The following is a 22,443-nucleotide window of genomic DNA, read 5'->3' as shown; positions in this document are numbered from 1 at the left end:
CAGTGGGATAGAGCATAACAGCCTAACCCCAGCGGGATAGAGCATAACAGGTGCACATACACAGGCTACACCGCTCATGCATACCCAGGAAGTGGAAATGGATCCTTGCTCTGAATCAGAGATAGTCAAACTGTGGCCCTCCAGATGTCCATGGACTACAATTCCCATGAGCCCCTGCCAGCATTCGCAGGGGCTCATGGGAATTGTAATCCATGGACATTTGGAGGGCCGCAGTTTGACTACCCCTGCACTTGACATATACTCAGGCAGTGTTAGAATCATAGAATCATAGAATCATAGAGTTGGAAGGGGCCATACAGGCCATCTAGTCCAACCTCCTGCTCGACGCAGGATCAGCCCTAACCATCCTAAAGTTGTTGTCATCCAGCTCAAAGGACTGTCTTTTCCACTTAGAATTATGGCAACTAGCCTGCAGGGTATGTTTGCTTTTTCCTTTAAAAAAACAAATAAAAACTAACATAGTTCCCCTCCCCACTGGTTAGTTGGCTGCTGAATGCTACACACTTCCATTATTCAGTAGGGAAAAAGAGGCACGCTAACCAATGAGAAATCAAAAATGTTTCCACCCCTGGCCAAAAACCCAATCACTCATTTTGGTAATGAGCTGTCAGCTGTCAAAGCTTGTAGTCTCCGTTTGGTTGGTAGCATTTGATCAGGGGGAGGGATATTGCTCAAGGTGGTTCAGGTTAACAAAGTTCATGGGGGTTATATCACCTGCAGTCCCGCCTTTCCTTCTAGGAGCTCACATTAATATACATGGATCTTCCCCTTCTTTAAAGGTAAAGGTAAAGGTATCCCCTGTGCAAGCACCGAGTCATGTCTGACCCTTGGGGTGACGCCCTCTAGCGTTTTCTTGGCAGACTCAATACGGGGTGGTTTGCCAGTGCCTTCCCCAGTCATTACCGTTTACCCCCCAGCAAGCTGGGTACTCATTTTACCGACCTCGGAAGGATGGAAGGCTGAGTCAACCTTGAGCCGGCTGCTGGGATTGAACTCCCAGCCTCATGGGCAAAGCTTTCAGACGGCTGCCTTACCACTCTGCGCCACAAGAGGCTTCTTTAGCCCCCTCACAAATCTGTGAGATACATTAGGCTGATCCTGCTGGAATATTCAAGATCTGCAGGATGTATAACTGAGCATAATATAAAAGGTATATAAAGGGTATCCTGCAGGGGGCATGGGAGATGTATATTTAGCATAGTTAGGTAGGAATTTCCTGATGATTTTCAGATTGTGCCCTTCATTGTCCTGAATGACTAAACAGACTTCCTGCTTTTTGCGTGCACTTCCTCCCTGCTTGCCTCTGGAACAGCAGTTGAACAGACAGAATGAATGCAGACAACAGAATAGTTAGTTGGGTCTCTATCTCTCACTGTATATAATTGTTTCTCTTCCTAATAAAAATATATTCTTTAAGCAGCGTGGTGCTGCGCTTTCTCTGCGTAGTCAAATTCTGCCAACAGAACCAAAATGACTTAGTGAAATTCATGGCTGAAAGGAAATTTGAACTCCTGTCTCCACTGGTCCGGGAGTGTATTAGATGTAATTCAGGGCTACTGCAGATGATCTCAGGTGAAAAAGGTGGACCTGGTGGTGGAAAACAGGGCAAACCAGAATCCAGAGACAGAAGTATAAACCATAATACAAGCTGTAACCTAAAAAACAGTCCAGAATCTGGGAGGAGCAAGTAGGTAGAACAAGGAAAGCCAGATTGTGGAGAGACTACAGCAGAGGAAGGCAAGGATTCAGGGAGAGCTGAAAATCCAAATGCAGGCAAGCCCAAACTGGAAATGTAGAGAACAGCAAGTAAGAATTATTGATGTGCAGACCAAGCATCTAGCAAAAGGCGTGTTTCTTGTAATCATGCCTGGCTTGGCTAGTTTAAAAAGCTTCTTACTGCCTACCAAAAGGGTTGATTTTAGCAATCTCTTGTCCCTGCTGGTCCTGAAGCAGGGCTGTAAATCCTATGCACACATATACTATCAGACAAATCTCCAGTTTACCTCACTTTGCATCCCTGCCAGCTGCTTCTATTTGTTTGTTTGTTTGTTTTACCTCTTAATGGCTGGCATATAAAGAGCCTGAACAGGAATATTACCCCATATGTGCACATTCCCAGTTGCTCTTAAACCCGTAATGACTCCAAGGGCAGGTCGCCGTTTTTACCAGCATGCTCAGTTTGTGTACTGTGATTTTGTTTAGCGGAAAGGTGTTGCTTAGAGGAGTTGGGGGGACTAACTGGCTGATGGGGGCAGGGAGGTTGTGGATAAGGGAACAAATATGCAGGTGCTTACGTAGATTGCCCAGGTTATAATAAATGAAATGGTGAGGGTAGACTTTGAGCTCATTAAGGCACACATCATGAATGGAAAAGCATATATGCCAGTTGCTGGTTGCTTACTCCGGAAATTCAGAAGCTAGGTCACCATTTTATGCCTTTGCTGGCAAGGATGGGGGGGGGGTGTCCAAGCAAGCACTTTGGAAGGATTCAGAAGAGTAGAAGCTGAAGGTTGTTAACAGAAGGATAAATGGCCTGCATTTTTTATTCTCGGTCTTCCTTGGTCTGAGTGCTGTACATTGGAAGAGCTGCCCTCACCACCCAACATCCTGGCAGGTTGTCCCTGCATGCCAAGGCCTTCTGATGAACAAAGAAGAGGATATGGTGACCTGTCAAACAGGGCCATGTGGCCAAGGGAGAGGCAGAAACAACTGAGAAACCAGAAAGAAGGAATTAAGGCCCCTTCCTTCTGGTTACTATACCCTCTTTGGTTTCTGAAGGGAAATTAGTTTATTTTTAGATGTCACATACCTTAAAAGATCAGAGACTGGATCAGATTCAAGGTTTTGGTGCTAACATTGAAAGCAGCCATTTTGTAGTTGTGTTCTTTGTCCTGCATTAGAAACGTAAAGTGACCACAGGTTTTAAAATGTTGGGGATTCTTGATGTTTGCCAAATTTTTACAATGCACATAATGCATTATATCAATTCCAACTTATGTTTTTTAAAATGTTATTTCTTGGTGTTATGTGTGGTTCCTTGTAGTCTTTCTTCCACATAACTAACCAGGTCTGTATTCACCTGGGGATAATTCTCCATTATGAATTCCATTATGAATGACCACAGGAGACCCCCATGTGGATGCTTTGTTACCTCTGCATGGTGGTTTCCCGTGGTCATTTCCTGATCATCCCCTTGCATCTGCCATCTCCCCTGTTGTAGGCAGATGTGCTGAGTAGAGAGAGATGGCAGGGGTGGATACCTACAGATGTTTTGTCCCCATCTTCCCAAAACATCAAAAGTGGGGGGGGGGCACTCTAAGATATGTGTGCACACTGAGGACCTGGAAAATAAGTAGCAGCAGTTGAGGGAAGTGTGATTACACAAAAAAGAAATGCAGAGAAGAGGCTAATCAAACAACTAGTGTGAAGACAAAACATAATGAGAATATTAGCATACTAATGTTATATCGGTTGAAAAAATAACATTAGGAATGAATCACTGTGGGAGAAAGATCAGGTTAAATATAAAACAGAAGCCCAGTTCTATGCATTTTTATTTGAAATTAAATCCTACCAAATTCAATAGAGCTTAGTCTCAAGTGAACGTGCACACAATTACAATCAGCACATCCTTAGCAATGTTTCCAAATGATGCCAAAAGGAATCGTAGTTTCAGATATCTTTATTTAGGATAGCATCCTTACTTTCAGTCACTCAGTCCGAGGAACACTTCATTGTTACAAGATTTGTTGCTTGAAAAGAAGGAGGTTTGGGCCTGCACAATTTAGGAAAGAATAAGGCTGAATAAGAACTTTTGGGGGAGATCTAACTTGGAAGCAGAATTGGGGCAAGGATCAAGCAGAGTAGAAGAAGAGCTGGGTTTTATACCCTGCTTTTCACTACTCAAAGGAGTCTCAGAGTGGCTTACAATCACCTTCCCTTCCTCTCCCCACAATGGACACCCTGTGAGGTAGGTGGGCTGCTTAGTCAGAATAGCTGTAATAGAATCATAGAATCATAGAGGGGCCATGCAGGCCATTTAGTCCAACCCCCTGCTCAACGCAGGATCAGCCCAAAGCATCCTAAAGCATCCAAGAAAAGTGTGTATCCAACCTTTGCTTGAAGACTGCCAGTGAGGGGGAGCTCACCACCTCCTTAGGCAGCCTATTCCACTGCTGAACTACTCTGACTGTGAATTTTTTTTCCCTAATATCTAGCCTATATCGTTGTACTTGTAGTTTAAACCCATTACTGCGTGTCCTCTCCTCTGCAGCCAATGGAAACAACATCCTGCCCTCCTCCAAGTGACAACCTTTCAAATACTTAAAGAGGGCTATCATGTCCCCTCTCAACCTCCTTTTCTCCAGGCTGAACATTCCCAAGTCCCTCAACCTATCTTCATAGCCCAAAATGGCATTTGCCTTTTTTACTGCTGCATCACAATGCCTGCTCATGTTTAGGGCTGTGATGAGCCAAAGGTCACCCAGATGGCTGCATGTGGAGGAGCAGGGAATCCAAACCGGCTTTCCAGATTAGAAGCTGCTGCTCTTAACTGCCACACCAAGCTGATGTAGGATTCAATCAGGCACTGCTGTCCTGTTTACCTCACAGAAGAGAGGGCTGAAAAATCTACAAAGCTCAGACCCTGGAACTCAGCAGCTGGAAACTCAAAAACAGCATCTGTCATAGTTTGAGGAGGAGCCAGGTAGCCCATGGCACTTTTGTAAGTGATCTCAAAGCTTAACCTACAAGCAAAAAAGCCATTGCTCAATATCAAAGCACACGGTTTGCATGAAAATTTCCCTAGTTTCAGTTATAGCTTTAGTTTTAAAAAGTAGCAAGGCTGGGATATAGCCATCCTCTGACACTGTGGCCACTGCCATTCACATTAGGCAATATTCGGCTAACCAAATCCATGAAGGGGCAAGTTTTAACCAGGCATCAAAAACCATGTAATATAGGTGCCTGCAAATCACCAGAGGGAGAGTGTTCCATTCTTCTCTGTGGTGGCTCTCCTACATGTCACTGCCCCTTGCACCTCTGAGGCTGATTCCACACAGGTAGAAAAGCCTGAGAGGGCAGTCATATGGAAGCAGCGCTAATCCCTGCTTCCACATGATGCAGCTGCTGGGCCTGCCATGGATTGAACCTTCAGTTGCCTCGGGCTAAGGGAACACGAGAGAATCCGCATTCCCTTAGCCGCTGTAGGAGCCAACAGGTCCTGTTGCACAGCAGGCCCATGTGGACAAGGAAGAACTGGGCCTTCCAGGCCAGGCTCCTTCCTGCTCTACAGTGGCCCAGAGGGGCAAAAAATGTCCTGGTCAGCTTCACGGTGCTTTGCTGTGCTGCATGGCACATCAGCATTTTTTCTTTTTTAGGAAGGTGGGATTGTGTTCCATGTAATTCCACTTTCCTGCAAAATAAAACCCCTGCCCCCCCCCCCACGCATGGCAGTACCATTCTGCTGCCACTGTGTTTCTCGGGGCACATTTCAGCACTGGAGCCGATTCAACGCTGAAATGTGTCCCCTGTGGGGACACAGAATGCTGTGGAGTATGGAGCTCCGCAGCAACACACCGGTGGCTGCCAGGTGTGGTTGCCGCCATGCAGAATGAACTTGAAAGAGGCAGAACTATAAGAAGGCTCTCTTCTCAAGATCTCAGTGTTTGGGCAGATTTGTAAGGAAGAATGTGCCCCTTCAAATAACTGGGGCCCAAACCATTTAGGGCTTTATATCAACAACCTCAGTTGGGCTCAGAAGCAAATAGGGAGCCAGTGCAGTTCTATCAATACTGGTCTAATGTGAATTCAGGAAGAGACTCCTGTCAGGAGTCAACCTGCTGCATTCTGCTCCACATCCAGCTTCTGGATTGTCTTCAAGGGTAGCCCCATGTAGAATGCATTATAGTAGTCAGAACTGGAGGTTTCCAAAGCATGGATCACCATGGCCAAGTTATCCCTATGCAGGAAAGGCTGAAATGGGCAAACCAGTCAGAGATGAAGGTAAGCATTCCTGGCTGCCACTACCACATGTGTCTCAAATTATAGTGATGAATCCAGGAGAATTCCCAAATCCTGCACCTTTTCTTTCTGGGACAGAACAGTCAAATCCAGAACCAGATGCCCCTTAACTTCCAAGACTCACGACCCCTGCTGGGCAACAGACACCTTGACCGACTGTACCTCCATCTTGTCTGTTTTTAGGCTCTGTTTATTGATCTTCATCTAGCTATTACTGCCTCCAAGCAGTGATCAAGCATTTCAGCAGCCCCACCTGACACAGAAGAAACAAAGAGATAGAGCTGGGTGCTATCAGCGTACCCACCCCAAAATACAAAAATATTGACCTCCTCTCTCTGTAACAATAAGAAAAATAGAAATATTGACAAACTCTGTCATGAATGTTTTTTTTCCCATCATCTTATAGATGTGGCTTATCTTATACAAGAAATCTATTTTTAAAGAAGGTCAGGTGTGCACCTTGAGGACAAAGCCTCCCTCTCCCCATGGTTGTGCCAATCTTGTCTGTTTCTTTGCAGCTTATCCCTTGAGTATTTCCAATATTTAAATTTTCAAAGGGCTTCCCTTGTCAGAATTATAGAGGAAGAGTCAGAAATGGCAAAATACTGAGGGGCTGGCATTGTGATTTGTAGGTGCCAGGCTGCCTAGGAGTTTGGGATCTGTCCAGTCCTGTGAAATGTGCTCGCTACTTCTTGTTAGGCACCCTGCAGTTTTGCACTTACTGGAAATTCCCAAACCACAAATACAGACAAGCGTGTGGGTAGACTACTGTGGTTAGGAAATGTATATTTAATTCATCTTTGGCATTAGAAGCAAGTTTGGAAGGGAGGGGCTTGCATTTGGGATTGAAAACATTCAGGCATATTAGTTTATTTGGTCCCTTTTTGCCAATATTTCAAGGAGCCTCAAGCGCTGTGTCAGTGCAGACTTGTAACATAACTTCCAGCCAGAGTGGCAGTGCTAAGCATGTCATCTGTCCTAAACAGCTGCTTGGATTCCTGGCAACCACTGCTAGGATCCCCATGGTCGCCAAGGTCAACCATAGAATTATTTCTAAGACTTAAAGGATGATAAGACCTAGCCACAGGAATGTTTGCTGTTCCATAGATATACATTTCTACACAGCTTGAAGTATTTCTACACAACTATTATTTTGGATATTGGAGGGGGCTTAAAGGAAACTTGCTCAAGAGCTCTATTTTGCAACATGCCTAAGGGTTGTCAAGTTTCAGGGGCTGATCTGAAGTTTTAAGGGTTTACTCATGTTTTCAAGGGATGGGAAGAATTAAAATCTCAGCCTAAGGAGGCAGAGCCCTGACCGGGATGGTCCAGGGTAGCTTGATCTTATCACATCTCAAAATCTAAGGGAAGTTGGCTCTGGCTAGTATTTGGATGGGAGACCACCAAGGAATACAGGGTTGTGACACAGAGGCAGGGAATGGCAAATCATCTCGGAAGATCTCTTCTTACCTTGGAAACCCTGTGAGGTTGCCATAAGTCAGGTATGAATCGAGGAAACAACAGAAAATGGCAGAAGCAACAGAGGAAGCTATTTTTCACAGAATCTCTTCCTTGCCATCTTTTCACATGCACCATCTCCTAAGTCTACCATGTCTGTGCAGTATCAGAGTCTTGTTTTCTTTTTATTGGGGGAAGCAATGGAGAGGTAGACATCCAGATGAGCACCCCAGCTTCTAAGCTCTTAGACTCTCAAACAACCTCACTTTAAGGATTCACAGGGCCCATAGCACCGGAGCCAGTTTAAGGATTTGCGGGGCTGTTACTTGTGTGGAAACAATGGAGCAACCTTCCCAGGGATAGTTGGAACTTTGGAAGCAACTGACAGCTTCTTCTTTTTTATGTTTTGTTCTTGTGATCCACATGTTACATAAATATGAAAGCCCCTGTGCTCCTAGGATAAACTGCACCTGAAGGAGACCTCCTGACCCTCATGTTCTAAGCCTCAGGAGGCCTGTAAATCCTAATCCACAATGTAATTCTATGCTATTGTCGCATGCATGCCCAAGAAAAGATGACACAAACCAAGCGGGGGCTTGAGGGTAGTGTTTTATGTTTTCTGTCTTCCTGGTTTTCAAAGCAAGCATCTTGGCTTCTCCAGTTCCGTACTGATAGGTTGCTACAGCTGTAGTCATCTTAACACATTACTCCTTTTGTACACTGACTATTCTCCCAGTGAAACAACAAGCAGGGTACAATTAGACCAATATCATTGGAAAGTTAGTCTTCCAGCTACATTTGTCAGAAGATTTCTCAGCTGTTTTCACATGAATTGCCTCCCGCCAGCTTTCTGTTTTTGATCTTTCATATTGAATTCATATGAAATTCACAGGCTCCCTTGGAATGTTTATGGGATCTTTTAAAGGCCAGTTTAACAAGGCTAATTGCAACTTGGGTGCAGGTACCTATGCAATATCAAAGCCAAAGAGTCACAACTTCAGTTTATTTTCACTCTACAATGGAAGCAACAGCTTTTTGTCTCTGTCTACACCAGGGTTTCATTAAACCCTGGAGATTCTTGAATGCCCTTGAATGGTTTCCTGAATGGGTGAGAGTTCATTAGTTTTTAATATATTTTTAAAGTGTGTTAAATATTTATCAGGTGATATGACCATCAATGGTCATGTTGACCACCCCTCAAAATGGCCAATGATGTGCCTTAAGGGGGTCGGAAAGGGAGAGCTCCAGGTGGGCATGTATACAGCAATGCTTCCCAACCATATTCTGTACAATTGTACCACTTTGGGGGTTTCTCAAAACCTGAAGAATGGTTCAGGGGTTTTTCAGTGGTAAAAAAGTTGAAAATGGCTGGTCTATGCCTTCTGTGCATAGATGGACAACCTCACAAACAGTCAGCTCTGCTATTTATTTCACTTTTTTGCGGGAAATTTGATTATGCATAAATTCAGGGCGAAAACTGAATGCAAGTTTTCACTGTGCAACTATTCAACAAGACTTTTCTACCTGTTGTACCGAATGAAGTATGAGTTGAGAACTGCAGTTTTTATATATGTGCTAGGCCACATAGGGCAACATTTCAAAGTAAAGCCTTTTAGATGCTCAGAAGCCTTGGGCACTGTTAAAAAAAACTAAATATATTGTTTTTTCAGCACTCGTGGTCTCCAAGATCTGTTTTCTTTCCTCCAGCTGAGCCACATTTAACCACTACAGATTTGGAAACATTATAACTTGGGACTAAAAACACTACGGCATGTTTGCCTGTGGTAATTCAGTCTTTTCTAAATGCAGTTGCTTGCTGAATTAGGTTAATGTCATGCAAGTAGATTAACACATCAGTCATGGTTGTTTGTCTATCTCTCTGTTGATTCTTTTTCCTAATATTTCAGGAGGTGTATCATATTATGAACTATAACCCTCATGATGAGGAATCATGAGGAATGAAAAGGGAGGAAGGAGTTGGTACCAAAGAACAACAATAATACAATAATTAAAATATAAGGTAAAGGTAAAGGTATCCCCTGTGCAAGCACCGAGTCATGTCTGACCCTTGGGGTGATGCCCTCCAGCGTTTTCTTGGCAGACTCAATACGGGGTGGTTTGCCAGTGCCTTCCCCAGTCATTACCGTTTACCCCCCAGCAAGCTGGGTACTCATTTTACTGACCTCGGAAGGATGGAAGGCTGAGTCAACCTTGAGCCGGCTGCTGGGATTGAACTCCCAGCCTCATGGGCAGACAGCTTCAAACTGCATTTCTGCTGCCTTACCACCCTGCGCCACAAGAGGCTCTAATTAAAATATACTATTAGCAAAAAGAAATAAAATATTTCATGATAATATCAATGGCTAGATGTTATTAATATTGATTTCAATGTGCATATATTTTTGATGTGCCTATTAAGGCTGGAGAAATTACCCATCTCATACTTACGGGTTAACTATCTTTATTATTTACTGTTTTATTTATATTTGTATTTTTATACCGTCTCACGGCCGTTTACAATAAAACAATAAAATACAATATAAACCCCTTTAAAAAACCCTTTAAAATTAATCAGATGGCAGTACTATCAGAGTTGTAATCTCCCACCCCATTCATCACCTGGGTCCAATGAGCTCTTTTCGCTGGGAGCAAGGGTCCTGATCTTAATAGACTTTGAGGGATCCCCCATTGGTAACACTGAGACCCTACCCCAGCCTCAATCATATGGCTGGCGGAAGAGATCCGTCTTACAGGCCTTATGGAATACTGATAACTCCAGCAGGGCCCTTAGCTCTTCCAGGAGCTCATTCCACCAGGTAGGGGCCAGGGAACATATCCGCAAGATCACTTAGTGTCACTTAATTAGCTCTAAGCACTCTTTAGCCATGCTGACATACAATCAGGCCTGGGTATTATCTTACTACAGGAATGATGTGGCTACTGTTTCCTGTGGCTCCGTCCTTTGCTACTCTGTTAATTCATGAATATGAAAATGATATGGGAAAAGCAGGATCATATAGGAAGGTACATTCATAACCGCTCCTGCTTTTTCTTGGTCCTCCTGTGTGGCTGTACAATTATGTCATGAATGGAGCACTGTGAAAGGGAGTCTCAGGTTAAAAGAACAGAGGACGCAATGCTTCAACAATACATTTTCTTCACCCTTTTAGTGATTACTTATGGACTATGCAATAGCAAACCACCTCTGTTCTTCTCTTTCCTTAAAAACCTTTCAGAATCACCAGAAGTGGGCTGCAGCTTACACACACACACACACACACACACACACACACACACACACACACATAAAGGTGTGGTCCAGCATATGTGGGCCTGTTTGCCCTATCGTAGGCTGTCCAGAGGAACTGGTTGGCCACTGTGTGAAATAGGATGCTGGACTAGATGGACCATATGGACAGTATCAATGTGGAAGAGATGGAGAATTAGGGTTGCCGAGTCTGATGCTGAAGAAAATGTTTTTCCAAGCCTAGATACAAACTACTGTTTGTGTGTTTTTCTAAAGACAAAAAGTCCACCAGAGGTAGCAGGTGTGTATAAGATTCACAACTGCTGTGCAAACAAAATGTGGAATTTCTTCCATACAGAAGCAGCCATTTCCCCATAGTTAGGGAATATTCACACACTGACAAAACTTATTGATGTAACTAGTTTTGTATTTCACACCACAGCTGGGAGTTCAGCATGGTCAGTCCACAGCTGTTCACTGTTAAATCATCCAGGAGTCCTCTTATTTACTTATTTATTTATTAAAATAGTTGTGCCCTGCTATCCAGCATAAATATCTCCATTATCTAATTTATTGCTGTTTTTCTTACTTGAAAGAGATAGGCAGAACAACCTGGAAGTGCAATTATTTTTTGCTTCCTGGACTTAAACTGCTGGACAGAAGGGCCTTTACAAAGGCAGTATCAGCTTCACTGTCTGAATACAAGGAAATATGGTCTCCTAGCTGCCATTTTCCCTTTTCAGGCAGAGATGAATAGCCATAGTTTAGACCCCAAGGAAATAGCAGTTCAACCTGCATTCTTGTGAAAGGCTTAGCTGATGATGTAAATTGGGCCAGCTGAAAAACAGTAAGTGTGAAGTCAGTCTTACAAGCAAGGGAGTGTCTTTGCTAGTGGCATTCAGCACAAGAAATTTGTCTTTGTTTTGGGCATACCTGCTGGTGTACCTTCTGGCCAAACAGTAGCCTCTCACTGGAAGGCATAACTACACATTACACTGGCAAATATGTATTTACCAATGAACCTGTTAATCATAATAAAGGAGTTGGAGGTCAATGGTAGAGATTAATCTGTGGGCAGGTCGGAATGCATGTTGATTTCCCCTGTAGGCTGATTCTCTCCTGCAATTCTTCTCCCAGGCCATTCTCTCTGCTCCTCCCCCAATCTTGGGCATATTTTTGTTCCTTGAGCAAGATGGGGAGGAGAAAAGTACTGGGAGAGAACTGGCAATTACAAGGAGCGCTAATTACCCCTTGCTATTCCATGGTTTCTTCTTTCTGTTCAAGAGCTGCTGCCCTGGGTTGCTGTGTTTACCTTGGAATGTCTTGTTCTGCCATGAAAGGTGACAAAATAGATGTCCTGAGCTACTCTCATTTAGGCCCAAAGAACACAAGCAGCCAAACGCATGTTGAAAAGCCATTCCTCATGGGAGTGGTCAGGAGCACTGACCGGGCACCTAATCCCTTTCTTGCCTTCCATTTCCCTGCTTCAACCTTCTCTTCCCAGAGGCTTTTCTCAGTTTGGAAAACATCTACTGAGAACCACCAGGAAGGGAATTGAGGGGAAGAGAGAATAATTTATAGTGTGAGAAGTTATAGATGGGGAAAGGACTGAGGAGCCACTCTTCCAGGCATCTGTTTCCAGTTATCCCCATGGGAAGCAGTTTTCCTTCAAATAAGGAGCCTGCGGGCTACCATTACATGCATTAATGTATTGTATGTAGTGTGGGTCTTTGTTTAGGGTAGCGATCCTAAACAATGTGGTCCTTCGACTAATTGGAGGTAGGCCCTGAAGGACGCCCCCCCCCCGGCCCTTTACTTCATCCCCCCCCCCGGCCCTTTACAACACACTTCGGGTGTCATTGTCTCCCATCACTCCCAGATGGGACTATCTCGTTGCAGAGAAACAATTAGTCATTGTCATGAGTTAAAATTTCCATGAAAATAAAATGTTCCTTATGTTCATTGTTGTGGCGTGTCTGTATCTTATTTTGAAGGGATGTTTAAACATTACCATAGCGATCAGAGAGCGTTAGGGCAGTGGTTGAGAGTAGAGGAGTAAACTACCCCCCCTCACCGGGCCTCAGTAAAAGGCGTTGAGTGGTCCCCGGTGAGTGGTCCCCGGCGTTGAGTGGTCCCCGGTGATAAAAACGTTGGGGACCACTGGTTTAGGGTAATGTACTGCGGTGTTTTGTTAGTCAATTATCTTGCTTAGCCCTGAACTCATAGAATAACTTTGGGCTGTTCACCGTCCCCTCAGCCTAACCTATTTCATTGAAACAATGCAAGGATAAAATGGAGCAGGCCCCAGAGCTCCTTGAATACAAATGTGGCCTAACAACCATGAGGACATTAATTCTTATCCATAAGACATTATTTGAGATGCTTGTTCAGCTGAAACAAAGAACTGATGTGAAGCCTAAAAGCAGGGAAGCAAGGAACTTGGGGCACATGAGTACCTCATGACCACTCCAAGGCTTTGCAGAACAACAAAAATCAAAACAAACCTGAGGCCTGCAGCAGTTTTGGACTGAATAAACTGTTCTAGAGTTTGTTCCAGGAACACGTCTTCTCTCCCCTCCTTCCCCCCAAAAAAAATCAGCTGGCAAATGTCCCACAAGTGAAATAAACTGTGCTATTATCTATCAGCCCCATGATTTTAATCCTGCTATACAACAACCAACAGAGGGCTGGATACAACCTGCGGGCCTGACGTTGCTGACCTCTTTAATATAAACATACAAAGCTATCTTTTACTGAGTCAGACTACTGACCTATTTAGACCAGTTTTGTCTATTCCAGACAAAAGCAGTTTCCCCAGGTCTTGGGCCCTGATCTTTCTCAGTCCTCTCCCTGAGATACTTTTAATTAAAGATGTCAGCAGTTACAGTCCAAAGATCTGTTTTTAATGATTTATGGCCTTGGCCAGTGACTGGAGTGAGGCTTAATCCTCACTGGTTTCATTCACCTGCACTTTGGCGTTACACAATGAAGACTTGCGTAGCAACACCTGTTTGCCAAGGGCGGGGCACTGGCAGTTGAATGCATATGCCTACAGGTGTTATATGCATACCTGGAGATTTGGATTCAGTATGGCGTAAATGAAACGTAACAGTACCCACAATTGAAAGTGCCTGAAGGAGTCAATAACTTAGAACACTTAACAGGAGAACCTATGTTTTTGGCTAGGTCAGCATTCTTTTGCTATGTATGAACTTTTCTTACCAAAATTCTGCTCAAACCTCCAGTGTAATCCTAAACAGAGCTAACCCCTTCTAGGCCCATTAATTTAAACAGACTTCAAAAGGTGTAATTCTATCTAGGATTGCACTACAAATCCCAGACAGATATGTAGAGAGGAATTATCCAGATTAAAGGTCTATAAAATTCCAGAGGTGTGGTGGGAGAAGTTTATTCATTCTTTCTCATAACACTAAAGCTCAGGGTTATCCAGTGAAAGTGATGGGATGTGGATTCAGGAGCAACAAAGAAATGACTTCTTCATATAATGCCTCATTAATCTATGGAATTCACCGTCATGGGAACTGTGAGTGGTCATTGGTTTAAATGGATGAAACGGGGAAAATCATTCATAGAAGGCCCATCAATGACTATGATAGCTAAACGGAGCTTCCATTTTTCAGAAGCATGTGCTGGAAACATGCAACAGAGCTGAAGGGATGCTGTGAAGCATTTTGTTGGTTTTAGAGGCTGCTGTCAGGGCAAAGGCCTTCATGGCCCAGTTGTGGGTTTTCTGGAGACATCTAGCTACTGTTGAATGCTAGAGAGGATGGATTCTTGGTCCACTACAACTCTTCTTATGCTTTTGATCATGGGGGGAAATCTGACAAACAAGCAGTCTGATTACTATTTCTTGATAATTTCTTGGGCAGCCGTGCTGGTCTGAAAATGTGCACACACAAACACAAATGTTTATACCCAGAATTAAATTTGGTTGGTCTTAAGGTGTCACTGGAGAGTAGATGAAGAATGTAGGTTCTCGCAGCTCTCCAGTTCATATGGGAGAAAAGAACATTTGTTTGTTTGGGAAACAGACTGAGGGAATGCCATCTATTTTGGAGACAGCTGTCAGGGCAAAGATTATCAGCAAAGGGCTTTAGTGAAAAGACAGGGATTTGCTAAACTGCCATCAGAATGCTGTTCCACCAAATGCACTTTCTTGCCCTCTGTAGAGGCCTGTAGCTGATTCTTTGGATTAGAAGATGCAACTTTCCATTAGTGCTGGAAGCAGATAGACCATACAAAATAGATGCCATAGCGAAAATGAAGCATTAGGAAGAATGGTTTATTTGCAGACCCTGCAGGTGATCAGATTGTTTTGTAAAAACCCCATAACTAAACCTCTACAATGTTAACAATTTGCAAGTTGTGTTCCTATTTTAAGAGCAAAAGTGGTTCATTTGGTTTCAACAAACATCTGAGCACTTGGGGAAATAATTTAATGAATGCTCTTAATTGGTTTAAATTATAATTCTCAGCCTTTTGAATGAGAAGGAGCCCTGATAAACTTCCTAGAATCCTTTCTGCTGAAGGCTGTCGTTTTTTGAATAAAATTACAAATCCCACGGGAAACACCTTGGAATGAGGCATTCTTTTCCTCTTGTGGCACTGAATGGGCATGCATGTTTCTGAGCATGAAAAAATGGTCATGCAATAGCATCCAAACAAAGTCAACATTTTGAACTGTTAAAGGAACAAAGGATGAGGAGAAGGCAGCTAGCAAGCTGACTCAAATGAATGGAATTTGGATATGCATGAAATAGTGCTGGGATGAGCATCAGCAACTTTTTTGACAAGCTTGCAAACACAAGCATGGATATTGGGTGCAAAGGGAATCTATCTCTGTAGGGAAAAATGGCCAGTGCCTTTAACTGCAAGGAACAAAGTTTAAAATTGTCTGGATTGCAGCCGTATATAAATTGCCCCCAGCAGTTATCTTTTGCCCGGTCCTGGATAGCACAGGTTAGCCTGATTTCATCAGATTTCAGAAGCTAAGCAGAGTCAGTCCTGGACAGTATTTAGATGGGGGACCTCCGAGGAATGCTGGGGTTGCTTTCCAAACAATGGCAAGCTACCTTTGAATGTCTCTTGCCTTGAAAACCTTACAGGGTCACTATAAATCACCTGTAATTTGATGGCAAAAAAGTTTCCTTTCGAAGACTATGAGAGATGCCCTCATGGATTTCCTATCATTGATTCTGTTTTGGCCTTAGCTGTGTGGGACATAGTTGTATATGTGACAGAAGCATTTGTAGCTGTCATGACAAATGAAACATCTCCCTACCAGAACCTGTGACCATTTGGTAAAGATTTTTTGAAGTATCATTGTACTGCTTATTTAGATGCTGAGAGTTCCCCTGCTATACAACTTTAATACAGAAGTATTCATGTATGCCAAGGCCTCCTGTCCCCTTCAGGGATGCCCCAGCTTTTCCTTTCATATGTCTTCTCAAATGAATTATTTCAGCTATAACTGCAAAAGTAAAATAGTAGTTCTGAGTAGGCGTGGACACACTCCACTCTCCATTGACTTAAACGGACTGAGATGGGAATAACTCTGCTTTGGATTGTACTGCAAGTGCTCCTGTTAAAAACCCTTGACAATTTTAGAATCAGCAGAGTTTGCTGTACAGAAATCATCAGCTTCTGTTGCATGCCTTTGAAAAAAAAAATCATTTCATTCCAAATTGCTGTGAGCTACTTTGAGATAAAGGCTAAATATAATGATTTATTGCTGCATTAGCTTCGATAAGTAACAGTTTATTTCATCTGACAATGGAATGGACCATCGGGTGTGCCCAGTCACAAGCCACAATCCTAAGCATAGTTGGTGGTGGTAGAAAGTGCTGTCAATCAAACCCCTGTAGGGTTTTCAAGGCAAGAGACATTGAGAGGTGGGTTGCCACTGCCTGCCTCCTCATCCCAACTCTTGTATTCTTTGGTCGTCTCTCATCCAAATACTCGCCAAGACCAACCCTTCCTAGCTCACAAGATTTGATGAGATTGAGCTAGCCTGGTCTACCCAGGTCAGGTCTAGCATACACTTTTCCAAGTCCACTTCAATCAATGGTCTGAGGAGGGCGTAACTCTGCTTAGGACAGCTCAGTCTGTGACTGATGGTTCCCTTGCAGCTTGAACATCTGGGCACTCCCTGAACATTATAAGCCTGGAAGGATGTCAAAACTTGCTTTTTTGTTACAACTGCCATATAACAGTTTTACTCTGTGCAATCCACCATCAGATGCTGCAGTCTCCCTGTGATTAATGCATACATGCAAACTCGTAGGTCTTCACCATGAGTCTCTACCCTCACCTAATATTCTTGGCAGCAGGTCAGGGGTAATCAAACAGCATTCGCTAGCAGGGGCTTCTGGGAATTGTAGTCCATGGACATCTGGAGGGCTGCAGTTTGATTACCCCTGCAGCAGGTCATAAGTATCATGGAGGCAAGCCAGACTGCGGTGACTCATGTACATGATAGAGGACAAAATGAGGAGCAGTGGTCAGTGTTTCAGCCAGTTGACCAGAGTGAGAAACGTTCACACAGGCAGGCTCATCAAAAGAATGCTGCTCAAAGTATAGGCTTGAGTGTCTGAATGAGCCATGATGGATCAACTATCACCAACTATCACCAACTATCATCAACTATCACTATGCACAGTGACCTGTCATCGTGCAGAGCAATCCTGATATACAAGCAAATAACTTCCCATAATGGGTGTGGCTGGATCCCACCCCTGATCTACATCACTATGATTCAGACCGACCCCTTATGTTTGGAATTCTGAATGTATCTACTGAATCCTTCCGAAGGCTGCTTCTTAAAGGGGGATGGAGGAGTCATCTCAGCCCAGCCAGGTTTCACACATAATCGATTCGTCATTTCTGTCATTCACGGCGCCTTTGTACCAAATGGCTTAATTGAAGATCCAAGCCCTTCAGTGAACAAAATGTCCTTCTTTTAATTGACCAACGCACACACTTGCACAGATAAACACAAGATGTATTATGTCCCCAGTGTAATCTGCGGAAAGCCATTAGGGTATAACCAGAAGGCAGGGATGGAGAGGTACACCCCCCTCCTCCAAATGTCAAAATATTTAGCATCGCCAATTAACCCGAATCTAAGGGAATTGCTGAGGGAAGAGCTCCCCCGCCCCCCCCAAGGTCTCATTAGCCTCTAATGCTGGCCAAACTGTGGGCTTCTCAGGGAATTTTGCATATGTGTGTGTGTGTGTGTGCCTGATGCTAAATACTGAATGAGCCTTCTGTCCCCTGAGAGTTAGTTACTTTCATTCTTTCTCTCTCTCTCTCCTTTTCTCTCTCAAGTGTACAGCACTGAAGATAAAGAAAGAAAAGTGCCCTCCTTTTCATGCGATAGTAATCTGAGACTTTTCCGTTACATGAGGCTCTTAACAAAAGAGTGTAATTCCACCAGCTTTGTTTAGGAAGGTTCCATTGCTTTTCCCCCGCGTGTGTTTGTGTGCGTGCGCGCATAGGTGTTTCACCCCCCCCCCCCCCCACATACCCCTCGCCTTTCTTTTTCAAAAACCGGCCAGGTTGAAAATCCGGCTTGCAACATGTCGCCTTTCGGGCGCGAAGTTGGACGTTTCCCTCTGGACAAATGCCTTGGATTCCCAAAACTGCCCGGCGTGGCGCAGGGTCCCGGAGTCCCTTGGCCGCCTCGCCACCCCTCCCAGCCGTCTTCCTTTGGTTCAGTCTTGGTTTCCTCGACAATGCTTTATGCTAATCAAGTGACATCATCACTAAACACGCAGCGAGTGGCTACTGATGATATTACAAACCAGCAGAAAGGTCTGAGGTGTGTGCGCGCTACTGGAAGTCGAGGCGGGCGGGCGGGCAGGCAGGCAGGCAGGGAGGCGGCGGATGGCTCCACGCTGCCTCTGCGTCGCCTCGGACTCGAACCCCGGGGGTGGTCGGGCTGGGGGTTGTAGGATCGCGTTACATTAGAGCCGGCACGCGAAATCCCCTTCCCACTCTGGCGATCACAGACCAAACCACGCTGGTTTAAGTTTGCCTGAGTTGCCGCCTGTAGCTGGATTTTTTTTTCCTAAGAAAGCAATCGAAGCTGGTATTCAAACTGGAACAGATTAAGTAGATTTTAAGAAATCCTGGGAGTTGGAAGGGAGGGGAGAGTTGCTACGTTGCTGAAGAAACTGGAATCTGCTTGGATTTATGTTGGAGCGACCTGCGGGCTTGCTGTATATACACACATATATATATACACCCATATCTTATTTTTTTACATAATTTTTGCATGCTGCAATTGGGCATCACACCACTCCCCTCCTAAATGGAATTACAGAACTCGGCCAGCATGCCAGGGCCCTTGTCCCCCGGCTACGTGGCTCCAGTGCCATATAATTATAATCAGTTAGAAGGAAGATTCAAGCAGTTGCAAGGTAAGCTCCTGTGATGTTTCTCTTATAATTATTGTCAATATTATTTTTAAAAGCGTTGCTACGAGATGGAGCTCCGGGACAAGATGAGGCAACTCTGATGCTCCTGGGAGAATTGGTGGTTCGCAGAGCCCACCGATTTCAAAAGAATAAATGGATTCTTTCAGCAGGCCCTCGAGGCTGGTTTTCCTTGTGTCCCTGCATTCAGGCACGTTCGCCTCCCAGGGCTCAGCCGGAAAAGGTGTTAAGGGAAGGGCCACCTCAGACCCTGTCATTTAGAACAATAGGACAAGGAAATGGGGGAAGAGGGAGTGGTCTTTTTGTCTGAAATCCCCTTTGGCCATTTACAATCTTCAGGTGTTGAGCTGAAGATTTCCCTCTGAAGCAGAGGAAGGAAGGAAGCATTCCCCTCACAAGGCTTTCACATTCCCAATGTATAGCTCCAAGCTTTGCATCCAGTGTTAGGAGGAATTGGCTTACATTGGGGCAATTCCATTCCTCACATTCCATTGATTTTATCAGGGGAATGCAACTGGAAAAGGGTCTTCTGATGATTTCTACAGAGTCCTTTTGTTTGTCACTTTTATGTGAAACAACAGTGTTTGTGTGTGTGTGGGGGGGGGGGCAATGATGGATCCAGGTTACGCTTGGTGAATTTTAGAATCCCAAGTGGTTGTAGACAAGAGGCAGTTATTCAGTCTTCTCTATAGCAGACTTCTGACATGAATGGGGTAAAATAGTAAACTGTAGGTAGAATATTAGGTGAAATGTGAAATGGTTCTGTGCTAAAAATAAAGCCACCATTTATACACACTTTATCAGATTCACATATCATTAGTCATTTACACTGAGCAGTCAAAAGTTCAAACCATGCTGTATATATTTCTTATTGTTTCTCTCAGCGATCCCACAGATGGGATACTGCAGTTCCTGTCAGAAAGGATCTTTGTTAGCCCAGAGAATGCTGCCTTTGGTTTGGTTGCCTTCCAAGCCTCCAGTTTTATGGCTGTGTGTGTTTTTCCTTCTTTCTCTTTTCTGCCTTCATTCATTGTAGTTTGCTGAATTTTGTAGAATGCCTCACAGAAATGATTTTGTATGTTATGAGAGCCAACTTGGTGTAGTGGTTAGGAATGTGGACTTCTCATCTGGCAAGCTGGGTTTGATTCCGCACTTCCTCACATGCAGCCAGCTGGGTGACCTTGGACTCCTCATAGCCCTGATCTGACGGAGCAGTAATATCAGGGCTCTCTCAGCCGCACCTACCTCGCAAGGTGCCTGTTGTGGGGAGAGGAAAGGGAAGGTGATTGTAAGCTGCTTTGAGACTCTTTTGGGTAGAGAAAAGTGTCATATCTGAACCAACTCTTCTTTTTCTATGGGACGCAAATTAAATTAAATTTGACCAGATGTATTTATTTTATGTTTGGGCTTATATGACTAGCTTGGGGCAGTTTACAAACCAGCAGGATATTAGTTGGGCTGGATGTTAAGAATGTGGGTGCCAGAATGTACACTGTAGTAACTAAATGAATATTTTTGCTGCAGGATATTGAACAGGGGTCCATAAAGCTGTATAAGATGTATCTAAGAGCTTGGGCTTGTCCAGTGTCTGTAGTGTTGTTTTTTTCATTGAACTGAAGGCCTCTGAACTTGGGCACAGCCATTTCTGAAAATCCCTCCAGTTTCAAAAGTGGGTTCCCACTGGGTGAAGGTGGGCTGTTTTTAAAAGACCCCTTGGATATGTAGAACAGCTTGTAGTGGTCTAGTTCTTTTGCTTCTTGGCCGAAACAATCAAGGGTCTTGTGGCATCTTACAGTAAGTATAGCTTAAATGGCATTAAAAGAACAATGCAACTTACATCAAGTAACCTTCAGGACAGAAAACTTTACAATTGGAGCAGGTACATAGGAAAGTATAAGTATAGGTCTAATATCAATAAGACAATCTGGAAAACTTTATTGTTTTGAATTGTGGCATCTTAATGACTAAAGCATGTATTGGTGTGTATACTTTCATGAGCTACCACTCACTTCCTCAGATACACAAGGTATTACATAACAAAAATACCTTTCTGTAGGTAAAGTGGGGGATGTTATCTACAAAAGTTGGTTCAGCAATCCTCAGCACATAGGTATGTTGCATTACTATGCAGAATGCAAAGGGAAACAAGGTCCAGATCAAAGAGTAAGAAGTCAAGCTGCGTTGGAGGTGGATCACTTCCAGGTGTTGCTGAGCTGGCAAAGCCGTATGCACACCTCTGTAAAGTGTACTGAGCCTGTTCAGGACCTAAAAGGAACAGTTTTATCCTTTTTACTGCTTCAAGAATTGGTGTGGCACGTGGTGATATCCCATTGGGAAAGGCAAGTTGATTTTGCAAGTGGCTTGACTGTTGGTGGAATCAACTGACTCTTGCAGGAGGGTTATGTTTTGTAAAAATGACTGAGTTCAATTCCATTCAAAAATTCCAACGACAATTTGAAAACGGAATGGAGCAGTACTGTATCACAAAGGCCTGTTTATTCATAGTGGAGAAGAATTAGGGTTGGGGCAAAAAGTACTGAAATATACTGTTTGGGTGGGATTTGAGAGCAGGATATGTTTTATTATGTCTCCCATTATGTCCCCCCAAGGGCCTTAAGTTCCAGTGAGTAAAACCAGTCCCAAGGAGACGAGACTGGCCTCAACCAGGACTAGGACCTTTTTGGCTTTGGTCCCAGCATTGTGGAATGACAAATGAGATCAGAGCCCTGTGGGACCTTAGACAGCTCTGCTGGGTTTGTAAGATTGAGCGGTTCTGCCGGGCCGATGGTTGAGGCCCGAAGCAACAACTGAATTCACTGGCCTCTCCATCAGAATGAACCAAACTAAATCCTCAGTGAGGCCTACTCTATATGACCCTCCCTCCTCTTTCCCATATGATGGTCAAAGTCACTGTGGGCAATTTAGTATTTAATTCTTTGTTTTAACGTTTTTACAACCAAGTTTAAATTAAGCTAAATTTCTATTTTTATATCTTATATGTGTAATTTTATCTTTGTTGCGATCTGCCCCGAGTCTTTGAACATAGAGGAGAATATAAATGTAAATACAAATGAGTATAATAAAAAGCCAAAGATCAGAATAAACTGTCATCTTTTGGAAACTGTCTGCTGATACTCTTATCTGTATTCAGCTAAGCCCCAGAAAACCAAGATTATACACAAACATGGCTTGTTGCTGTTCTCACATGGACTTTCCTCCTCCCCCTTCTTTTCATGCATG

The 22,443-nt window shown here is 43.8% G+C and overlaps 1 protein-coding gene across 5 annotated transcripts in view; it reads left to right on the top strand.

The window, feature by feature from the left end:
• SPTBN1 (spectrin beta, non-erythrocytic 1) overlaps positions 1 to 22,443 on the top strand; it is a 212,672-nt gene that overhangs the window by 65,955 nt on the left and 124,274 nt on the right. Inside the window, exons 3-4 of one of the 5 annotated variants that reach the window (XM_077334207.1) lie at positions 7,326 to 7,359; positions 19,115 to 19,188. The exons of 3 other annotated variants lie outside the window; for them this stretch is intronic. In XM_077334207.1, coding sequence (XP_077190322.1) covers positions 7,326 to 7,359; positions 19,115 to 19,188 — 108 coding nt within the window. Of the gene's footprint in view, positions 1 to 7,325; positions 7,360 to 18,602; positions 19,189 to 22,443 lie in introns of those variants that run through there. One more of the 5 variants, XM_077334193.1, reaches the window with a different exon arrangement.

Source organism: Paroedura picta, chromosome 1 (assembly GCF_049243985.1).
Source record: "Paroedura picta isolate Pp20150507F chromosome 1, Ppicta_v3.0, whole genome shotgun sequence".
NCBI lineage: Eukaryota > Metazoa > Chordata > Lepidosauria > Squamata > Gekkonidae > Paroedura > Paroedura picta.
The sequence above is the reverse complement of the archived record's forward strand: the minus strand, read 5'-3'. Positions and strand labels throughout refer to the sequence as shown.